Source organism: Tupaia chinensis, unplaced genomic scaffold (genome assembly GCF_000334495.1).
Source record: "Tupaia chinensis unplaced genomic scaffold, TupChi_1.0 Scaffold147980_1, whole genome shotgun sequence".
Classification (NCBI taxonomy): domain Eukaryota; kingdom Metazoa; phylum Chordata; class Mammalia; order Scandentia; family Tupaiidae; genus Tupaia; species Tupaia belangeri.
In genome coordinates this window covers 60,497-71,939 of record NW_006207830.1, presented here as the reverse complement: position 1 = coordinate 71,939, position 11,443 = coordinate 60,497, and the positions used below count along the sequence as shown (strand labels likewise).

General features: G+C 41.9%; 1 protein-coding gene and 1 pseudogene across 1 annotated transcript; both read left to right on the top strand.

The window, feature by feature from the left end:
* Nucleotides 1–287: 287 nt before the first annotated feature.
* On the top strand, nt 288–1,229 carry LOC102478626 (olfactory receptor 958). The gene has a single exon (XM_006169978.1). It carries the CDS (start codon nt 288–290, stop codon nt 1,227–1,229), a length of 942 nt encoding a protein of 313 aa, XP_006170040.1.
* Nucleotides 1,230–1,731: 502 nt separating this feature from the next.
* LOC102478192 (putative olfactory receptor 10D3) lies at nt 1,732–10,927 on the top strand (annotated as a pseudogene).
* The last annotated feature ends 516 nt before the right edge of the window (nt 10,928–11,443 follow it).

Here is an 11,443-nt window from a genome sequence, read left to right as displayed (position 1 = left end):
CCTTTTTTTCTTGGCTTTCTTCTTACTCCCCAATATTTGAGTGTGTCATTTGCTCTTCTCTGATTGTAAAACAAAAATCTGCTACTTGCAGTCAAGTTGCCAGCATTCAATCCTCAATCTCAAACACCACATCAACTTCTAGGTGGTAAATACTTGTATAATCGTTTCATCAGCATCCTCACTGCTGTCCTTGGGAATCTTCTTGTAGATATCAATGGAATTTGATGTCTTGTATCATGAATTTACAGTTCTCCCCCCACCCTCTTCCAGAAAAGCATGTAACATCTATGGAGATAAAGAATCACACTTTGGTCACAGAGTTCATCTTGTTGGGCATCCCGCACACAGAGGGGCAGGAGACCGTGCTCTTTGTTGTGTTTCTGACCTTCTACCTCTGTACCCTGCTGGGAAACCTGCTCATCCTTGTAGCTGTGGTGTCTGATACCCATCTCCACACACCAATGTATTTCTTTCTCTGCAATCTCTCTGTGTTGGACATTGGCTTCTCTTCTGTGAGCACCCCAAAGATGTTGGCCAACTTGCTAGTGAGAAGCCAAGTTATCTCCCTGGGGGGCTGCATGTCCCAGGTCTTCTTTTATCACTTCCTGGGCAGCACTGAGTGTTTTCTCTACACAGTGATGGCCTATGACCGGTTTGCTGCCATCTGCTATCCTCTGCATTACACCATCATCATGAACCGCCGGGTGTGTGCCCTGCTGGCTGCTGGTACCTGGTTTACTGGCTCCTTCCATGCCACAATTCTCACAACTCTGACCTTCCAAATACCCTATTGTGGTTCCAATGAAGTGGATTACTTCTTTTGTGACATCTTCCCTGTAGTCAAGCTAGCATGTGGTAACACCCTTAACATTGAGAAGGTGAGCTTCACCAACATTGGCCTCGTGTCCATGATCTGCTTCCTGCTCATCCTTGCCTCCTACATCCGCATAGTCATCACCATCTTAAAGATGCGCTCGGCTGAAGGGAGGCGCAAAGCAGCCTCCACCTGTGTGTCTCACCTCTCCGTGGTCATGCTGTTCTTCGGGCCCTGTGCCCTCATCTACACCCAGGCATCTTTGGGTGAAGTAATGGTCACCCTCGTGCAGATTTTTGGCAACGTAGTCACCCCTATGCTCAACCCCACCATCTACACCCTGAGAAACAAAGATGTGAAAGGAGCCCTGAAGAAGCTGGCTGGGGGGCAGTTTGTGTCAGAAGGAAGTCACTAGTCCATTTGTGGGTGAAACTGATTTCCCCTCCTCATTTGTGTATTAAACTATTTTTAAAAAATCCATTGTTGCCAGTTGTAAAAGTCTTTCTGACCATAGAATGTCTGGGAAGCAAATCTGTAGATAAAAATTGTAACATTGTCCCCCTTTCACAATAGGAGATGAGTAAACTTTCTCTATAAGGGTCCAGATAGTAAATCTTTTAGGCTTTGTAAGTCATATCATCTGCCAAAAATACTCAACTCTGCTGTTGTAGCATGAAAACAGCCATGGATAATGTGTAAGCAAATGGATGAGGCCAGGTTTCCAGAACTTCCCCTTTCAAAAACAGGTGGTGGGTAGGATTTGCCCTACAGGACATGCTCTGCTGACTCCTCCAATAAAGGCCAACTGAATTTGAAAACATTCTTTTCAATGCTATGTTAATTAAGAGTGCTCTGATGTTCTCTGGTCCCCAGAAGGGCACAAGGTGAGTTATTGGACAGGAATAAGCGGTGAAGGCATGGGTGGTGAGGAACACAAGCACACCCTTAGGCATACCCTGGGATACCCTGCAACTACAGTGAGAACTGCTCCTGCAGCTGGTCCAGCTAGCTGGGATATACGCTGGTGCTGGAAATGTGCCCCTTCCTCTAGCCTTTGCACCAGAGATGACTTGTAGCAAGTTTTCTTAGATATGAAAGTAAATGGTTCCTATTCTTGCTCATAAACACAAAACTTTTCATCTCAGATGTTACAAAACCAAGCCTTACCCACCTTGGACATCACTCAGGGTCCTCCTCCTAGAATCAGTCACTGGAATAATGTTTCATTCATAAACCACCATGAGGGATGGCATGAGCACATTAGAACATACTTTTGTCAAGATTTCCAAACTCTCCCAAGATCATAAGATATACTGTGTTTCAGACTAGAGGGATCCTATTCAATGAATCTCCTGCTACCTTTAGATCGACTCTCTGTGATAAAAGACTTCATGTTTAGAATGTATATGAGCTACAGTGGCTTATTTGGTGTTGGGAGCAGACCCTCTTAGAGGGCTGAGAAGGCAATAGAATATCAGGACACAGGGAGAATTGCACCCCCTTACCTTCACAGGGAAACAAATCCTATTGCTGCTGCTGATTCTTTAGCAGGAACCCACACCCAGCATTAACTGTGAGGGGGTCCTGCCTAGTCCTCTCATAAATAACTTGGTCAACTGGGTTATTAGGGTGGTATTGACAACTAGAGTTGGCCTTTGTTTGGCAAGGTGGATGGATGGATGGATAGATCATTGATAGGTAGGTCAGGAGACAAAGAGGTAGCTGTACATACATAGATTTTTAAAGGTATTTTGGGCTAATTTCTTTCCTACTTTCCTATAAAAGCAGATCCAACAAAAACTCATGGCGCCAAGCTCCTAGAACTTTTCAAAATTGGAGTTCTCTGTTTCACCATTACCAAGTCTCTGGAACACTGTAAAATACACATTTATTTCTGAGGATATAAGTCAAATGTTTTAAAATACCTTACATAATTTCATCAACTACACATTTTAAAAAAAACTTTTATAGAAAGGTTGTCATTCATTATGGGTGATTTTGGCTTTGGTAGAACTTTATATATCCTAACCTTTAAATTATTATTATTTTAAAATATTTGCTACAGGGCATATGTCCCTCTGCAGAGGGACAGAGAAAGCTAGAGGGAGTGAGCCCCCGCCCACACACACACACACACAGGGTGAATAACCACACTGCAATCTCTTCTCCATTTCTCCCTCCTTTCAAAATTTTGTTCATGTTGGGACCAGCAGTTAGCGTAATGGCTATATGGCTGGATTCCCACGTAGTCGATTGCGGTTAGAGTCCCAGACTCGCTTTCTGTCTCTCTATCTCTGTCTTGTCTTTCTGGAGCGTGCACGTGCCCTATAGCAAAAACCTGTCCAAAAAAAAAAAGGGAAAAAAAAAGATTGTTCATGTATGCAAAATGGCCCAGCCTTTTTTTAAAAATAAGTTTTTATCATAGGGCATTTGCACTCACTAGAGAAGAAAGAGACAGAGAGAGGGGAAAGTGAAAAATCATCCCCCGGAGAGATGGCCACATTGCAATCCCTTCTCCATTCTCTTCTCATAATTTTGGGCACACATGCATGCACACCTGACATGGTTTTCAAGCCACCGGGTCTGGGACTTGAACCAGAGTCAACCATGTGGGAATCCAGCCACTTTAACCATCACATCATCTGCTGACCCCCCCAGCATATTTTTCAAGCAGCCAGTTCCAAGACTTACACAGCATGGTTAGCCGTATGGTATCTATCTGTCTTCACCACAAGATCACAATTGTACTGAAAGTTTTAAAGAATTATTTTACTTAACTTTTTTTATTTTTATTTGACCAGAGAGGGACAGAGTGTGGGGGGGAGAGAGAGGAGAGAGAGAGAGAGAGAGAGAGAGAGAAAGTGAGAAAGCAAGCCATCAGGTTCAGTACTCGAACCACGGTTGGCCATGAGGGAGTCCAGAGCTCTTAACCACCATGCCACCTGCTAACTCCAGATGTAATGAAATTTTAATCTATACTTTACAATATATTTGGTGAACAACCAAACATGACATAATTCAGCATGTTTAAAACTATGTGTTAATAAAGTATATGCCTTCCATAATTAATTTAAGGTATGTTAGAGAGGCTCCACTCTTTATTAATTGGAAAAACATATTTTTATGTTATTTATAGTATTTAAAGTAAACATATATAATTAAAATAATCATATATTTTTCATTTATTTCAGCACATTTCTTAAAAATATATTGAAGGGACCAGCAGGTGGCATGGGGCTAAGGCTCTGGCCTCTCACATGGCAGATCACAATTCAAGTCTTGGATGGGCTAGCTTGGAAATCACATCTGTGTGTGTGTGTGTGTGTGTGTGTGTGTGCCCAAAATCCCAAGAGAAAGGACTGCTGCCAGCGTCCAGCCTCAGCGGTGGTTGAGACTCATACACAGGAAGGTGACACGTGTGATCAGAAATAAAAATTAGAGGGAACCAGCAGTTAGCGTAATGGCTATGTCGCTGGACTCCCACGTAGTCGACCGCGGTTCGTGTCCCGGACCCGGTGGCTTAAAACTCACGCCAGGCGCGTGTGCGTGCGTGCCCAAGATCCCGAGAGGAGAATGGAGGAGAAGGGATTGCGGCGTGACCATCCCCCCTGGGGGGTGATTTCTCGCTTTCTGTCTCTATGTCTCTCTCTGTCTGTCTGGCGAGCGCACACGCCCTACAGTGAAAATCTCTCCAAAAAAAAAAAAAAATTAGACTGAGACCTCAATACTCCTTAGCATGTTCTCAGCCGGCCACAGCCAGAGCCAGCTCCAGATTGCCATGCCGTGGCTATTAAAACATACATATTTATTGAAGAATGTTTGGGAAGTAAGGGGGGTAAGGGGAAGTAAAAAATTTACTTTATTAGGTATTTAAAGTACAGGAACAATGATCATAAAACATGATGTCTGTCTTGTTTGATTAGGTATAATCAATCACAGTTCTCAGGATGAGGAAGTCCATCTGTCTGTTGTATTTTCTTCTCAGATCTTGATTACTGGGAAGGGTCTTTTGAAGAGAGGGCTTACAGGAAGCTTGATAACTTCAGCTCCAGGCCAGCTTGATAACTTCAGTCCCATGCCAGGGCAGCAACATTGCTGGTTACAAAAGGCCTAGATAGAAATCTTGTCTTGTTAAGTAAAGACACAGTTAATATATGGACTATCTATATACTACAACAAAAGGGGGTGAGTCTATTGTCCATATGGGAAAGGAAGATGATCTTGTAGTGCAGGAGACAACACAGGATGTTTTATTAGCAGTTTTTCATAGTCAACAGCACATAGATGAGAAACTCTTTGTAGTTAAAAACTACCTGTTGCTTTAGATAAGAGCTCCCAGCTAAGATAGCTAATCTTTCCCTGAAGCCTTCAAATTTGTTCATCCTGTTGTCGTCATCCAGGCTTTTTCTTTCTTTATAAACCCGTGGGTTCCTGTATTTTATTTGCCAAGTCTGTCAATTAGTGAGTTCTTTTGTTTTATCTCTGAGTCCCTGTCATGTGGTGAATGAGCTAACTTGGCCTAGCATGAGTTAACTTTGGCCTGCAGCTTTAACAAGGGGTATTTACATAAAACTAGCCTTAAACTAACTTAGTCTACATATGCTTCTAATGCTAATTTGGCTTATACTAACTTAATCTAACATATGCTAATTTTGGCTTAAAACAGGCAGGTGGGGGAGTCTCAAACTTCCTGGCCCTTGTGTGCTGTCTTAGGAAACTACATTCCTACAAGATCACTAATTGGCTTTATTGTAATGGTTGGGGGTGATATTTTGCCCTTGCAGGGTACCATAATAACAGTAAAGCTCACGGCAGAGAAATTGAGTGCAGGTCAGTATAGGGCTCGTAAACCGTTGGCCTTGTCTTGCAGTTTCTTCCCAGCCCAGGCCCTGCCTTAGGTATGGGAGGCAGCCTCTTTACCAGCTTGTGTTGTCTGCATGGACCCTTCAGACTGCAGTGTGTGTGGCCTTTCTTCCTGGGAGGTGATTCCTTACTTTCCTTCTCTCTCTCTCTGTCTCTCCCTGATGAGCACACATAACCAATGGCAAAAACAAAACAAACAAAAAATTATATTGTAAAGTATTTTGGAGACTGTTTTACAAATTTTAAGACTATCATACCATTTAAAGAATATTGAACACTTTTATACATGCAACAAGTGAAGGAAACACAAAAGTTTCCTCTGTGTATTTCTGCTGTCCCCCTTCTCCCAGATGTTATTAGTAACCTCAATTTTGTTAAGACAATGTCTTTCTTTTATTAATGGATTCATCTCAAATGCATTCATCCCTAAACAATATATTATTTCATTTTCTCAGGTCTTGAGATTTGCTTGAATGGATTCAGAGGTGATCGCCTTTGTTCCCTTCAAGTTTGTACAGCTATAATTTTACATCTCATGCATTCATTTGCTGATGTTGGATATGCAAGGGATTTTCTTGTTCTTTTTTTTTTTTGGACAGGTTGTTGCTATGGGGCACATATGCTCTCCAGACAGAGAGAGACAGAGAGACAGAAAGCAAGAAATCACCCACCATGGGGGATAGCCACACTGCAATCCCTTCTCCTCCATTCTCCTCTCAGGATCTTGGGCACGCATGCACATGCACCCAGCATGAGTATAAGCCACCAGGTCCAGGACTCGAACTGCAGTCATCTACATGGGAGTCCAGCGACATAACCATTATGCTAACTGCTGGTCCCTGGATATGCAAGGGATTTCTGCTTGCTGCTATTATAAACCAGTGTCTTCATATCTAGGGTATATAAGTTCAAGAGACAGAAAAATGTACATAGAAAGCATCCAAACAGCTTTTCAAAATGAAATTATTGTAACAAGGAGATTCTTATCCTCAATAAGTAAGAATTATTAGCAAATCCATTCTTGACAACATTTTATCTCAACATCCTTCTTAATATTTGATGGTTTGAAATTATAACCCTTGATTACTAATAAAATGAAGTATCTTCTAATATGTTAAACATATTAGACTATTTCCGTTTATCCCTTTGGAAAACTTGTTATTTTTTAGTCCAGTTTTAATTTGATTTTTATAAAATTGACTCATAGTAGTTATACATGTATTCTGAATATTAATCTTTTCTTCATAATATGTATTACAAATATTGTCTAGTTTGTAATTCTTCTTTATTAGCTTCAAGGTATGTTCTTGATCAGGTCAACACCTTTTAATGTGGATGATTTTTCAGAATTTTCCTTTACAATTAAAGGTTAGTGTATCCTGTTTAGAGATAAAATATGTCTTTAATATTTTTATAGTTTGTTTTTACTTAAATCTTTAATTCTCCTGGGAATGTTTTTTGTGTGTAACTAACATACAAATTCAATTCTCTTGAAACTAAGGAAATGGTTTCCACGTATGTCTTAAGATTGGGCTGTATCCCTCAAATTTTCTCTCTCTTCCCAAGGTCAATCATTGGGTAAAAAGTATAGATACGAATCCAAACAGTGGCATGGTGGTAAAGGTGGCTAGACTACCCACGGTCGATTTCACAGTTTGAGTCCTTGACCCACAGCTGCTTGAAAAACACGTCAGGCGTGCACATGCATGCATACCCAAAATAAAGAGAAGAAAAGCAAGGAGATGGGATTGCAGTATGGCCATCCTCATTGGGAGGTGTTTTCTCAGTCTCTCTTTTTCATATCTCTCTGGCAAGTGCACACATTCTATACAATTTTTTTTAAAGGGATAGCTATGGCTCCATCTCATTCATATCACGGGGGAAACAGCATCATCATATTCTGTTTCAACTAAGTCATTTACTCAATCCTAATTGTTCCCTTTGGTCAAAAACTTCTTAAAATAAATTCATTCAGGAGCAGTGTGTCAAGGGCTCCAAGGACATTTAAATTTTCACATATAAAAAAAGTAGTTATTATTGTATTAGAAGACATCTTTACAGAAGACAGATGCACATTTGTTGTTTCATTTAGTCTAAATTTATTTGGCTAAGGAAAAAGAGAACACTAGATTATGGGAAGAGATCCCTAACCATGGCTTGTGCTGTGAATTTGGGCTGAAGATCCTGGGGAGACAGATGGTAAAAGGTTCAGACTTCCTCCTGTAAGTCACAAAAGTGTCATATTCATTTTCCTTTTCTATGCCTTTTATGCCTATGTAATGGAGAGAATTCAGAGTCCTTGGCTTACAAATATTCTGAGTTCAGGATGAACAGGGACATGGGGTTACTGGGCACAAAAATGGGACATTATTTCCTTAGTTTGTCTTACAACCAATCACAGTGGCCCACCAGTTCAGAAACCCTGTTCTATTCATCTCTCTTTATAACCAGGAGCTTAGACTTGTTTCAAAATGATTCAAAGAATGAAAACCCTAATAAGCCTGGATAACTTCAGTCTTTTTTTTTTCCTCTCTCTCTCTTTTTTATAGTTTTTGCTATAAGGTTTATGTGCTTGCCAGAGACAGACAAACAGAAAAGACGGGAAAGTGAGAAAGTACCCCACCAAGAGACATGGCCATACACCAATCCCTTCTCCTCTCTTCTTCTCTCAGGGATTTTGTGCACACATGCACACATGCCCAGAATGTTGTTTAAGCTGCCAGCTCCAGGATTCAAGCCACTCAGTCAGCCATATGAGATCCAACCACTTTAATCCACCACACCACTGGGTGGGCCCCTTCAGCCTTTGTATCTATGTGATGTGTAACAAGGGAGGCTTTTTGACAATAGGACACATAATGTGCAGCTTTTGTCCTGGGTCTGGGCACCTTCAGATATGATGCAGAGGTTCCCCTGGGTGCCAGTGTGACAGGGAAAATTGAGAAGTCCTAAATATTTAGAGAAACTGAGCAATAGAGGAACGGGTACATGATCAAGTTGGTTTATGAAATTGTTTAAGGGAAATCACTATCTGACAGTGTTTTTGAAGTCCTTTTTACAGGAAAAATAAATTCTTATCAATCAATGAGTGACTTCATTCATTCTTTCATTCATCAAACATTTACTGAGAACCTACTCTGCACCAGGAATTGTTCTTTGCATGGGGGATAGAACTATAAAACCAAAAAGCATCTACTCTCCTAGACTATATAACTATATGTATGTGATAGCTGGGGAGACAGATTGGTTTCCATTTCTTACAAAGGAGGAGCAGAGGCCTTTTCAGAACCTGGTGATATCAAAGGAACACATGTATTACATGGGGCATGGTCCCGCAAGGTCGGCAATGCTACACCACATCCACCACGGATGCAGTACAAGGGAGACACACATGTCTAAAGCAGGTGGGGACTCAGAGCCCTAGTTCTACTACTTGCCAGCGACCTGCACTGAGAATTACTTAGCTTTCTCCTGCCCAGTGTTCCCTCTTTCACGCACCGCTCTTGAAGAATTACGATGAGAACTAAATGAACCACTCTCATGTTGTACAAGCATGTTGAACTGAATAGTGTGATTGTTCAACATTTATTACAACCTTTAGCCCTTAAAAATACACAAGGATGGGGCCAGCAGGTGGTGTGGTGGTTAAGGTGCTGGACTCCCACATGGCCAGCTGTGGTTCAAATCCTGGCCCTGGCAGCTTGTTTTTTCACTTCCCCACTCTCTGACTCACTGAGGAGTGATTTCTTACTTTCCCTCTCTCAGTCTTTCTTCAGTGAATGCATGTGCCATATGGTAAAAAAAAAAAAAAAAAAAAAAAAAAACTAAAAAAAGAAGACAAAAGGAAGAAAACCAGAGAGACAAAATATAATTTTGTCAGCAATATTTGTTCACAAATATAGTGATTCTCAAGTGTAGGTAGTATCTCCAGAATCTCCAGACACATGTAAAAAAACCTAATGTTTCTGTGACTTGATATCTCTCTTTCAGGGGAGAAGGATCCTGTTTTGTGGGGCCCTGTACTTCCCTTGGAAAATACTTGCTCTCACAATTTAAAAATAATGTTTTAATAAGGAATATCTGCTTTGGAAATTGGTACAACAAAACTATTTCTACAGAAAATGTTAATGTGTCTCTGATTGTTGTCTTCAGCTGTTAACACCCTATAAGGTGGGTCACAAGTCATCATTCCATCACTCAGAACCAAAATACAGTCATTAAGTTATAAAGTGTTCCCCAGGGTGTTCACCCATTGAAATCAGCCAGAACCTTCCTCCATGGGCTCTGCTTTCTCTTTCTTCCCCAGGACAGGCTCATGGAGGAGAGAACTGCTCAGTAGTGACCGAGTTCATCCTGTTGGGAATCCCACACACGGAGGAGCTGGACACTGTACATTTTGTGCTGTTCCTGCCCTTTCACACCTCCACTCTGCTGGGGAATGTGTCCATCCTTGTGGCTGTTGTTTCTTCTGCTCACCTTCACAAACCCCTGTACTTCCTGGGGAACTTGGCGGTGTTTGATATTGGGTTCTCCTCTATGACCTGTCCCAAAATGCTGCTCTACCTCATGGGTTGGAGCCGACTTATCTCTTACAAAGGCCATGTCTCCCAGCTTTTATTCTTCCACTTCCTTGAGAGCATTGAGTGCTTCCTGTATACCATGATGGCCTATGACCACCTCACTGCCATCTGCTACCTGCTGCAGTACACTGTCATCATAAATCCTTAAGTATGCCTGGCCCTGGCTGCAGGCACATGGCTGTTAGGGTGAATCCACTCCAGTGTCTTGACGCCCCTCACCTCCACCTTGTCCTACTGTGATCCCAATGAAGTGGCTCACTTCTGTGACATTCTAGCTCTCCTTCCCTTGGCCTGTGCTGACACGTCTTTGGCTCAGAGGATGAGTTTCACCAACGTTGGCCTAGTGTCACTCATCTGCTTCCTCCTGATCCTCGTCTCCTACACTTGAATCACGGTCTGCATCTTGAGCATCAGTACAGCCGAGGACCGGCGCCGTGCCTTCTCCACTTGCAGCGTCCACCTCATTGCCATCTTCTGTGCCTATGGGCCCATCATCCCCGTCTACCTGCAGCCCACACCCAGCCTCATGCTGGGAACTGTAGTGCAGATTCTGATGAATCTTGTTGGACCAATGTTGAATCCTGTGATCTATACCCTGAGGAACAAGGAAGTGCAAACATCCCTGAAAAAAATAGTGCCCAGCGCAGCCCGGGTCCCTGACAGTTCATAAGAGCAGCAGAGGGGTGTGTGTCCCTGTTGTTCTTACTGCCATGACTGGTGAAAATTCGTTCTGAAATCCTCACATGTTACAATGACTTGGAATTTTTAGCATATGCTGATTGGTGTGGACCACTACAGAATAATAAAGTTGTGCATTTTATTGTATTAACTAAGTACTGCCTTTCCATCCATCTTTAAAATATTAATAGCAGAATCTTGGATGCTGTTTTTGCCTTTCTTCTGTGGAAAATCATCTGCTGCTAGAAGGAAGGTATTTATAGATATAAATACCTTTATTTATTTATTTATTTATTTAAATTTGACCAGAGAAGGACACAGAGGGGGAGAGAGCGAGAGAAGGCAAGCCGCCAGGTCCAGGACTTGAACCATGATTGGCCATGTGGGAGTCCAGCACCCTTAACCACCATGCCACCTGACAGTCCTGGAAGGTATTTTCTATTGCACCATTTTGCACAATTTTATGTCTTTATTCTCCTCCATTCTCTGTATGAGACAAGCTTATAGG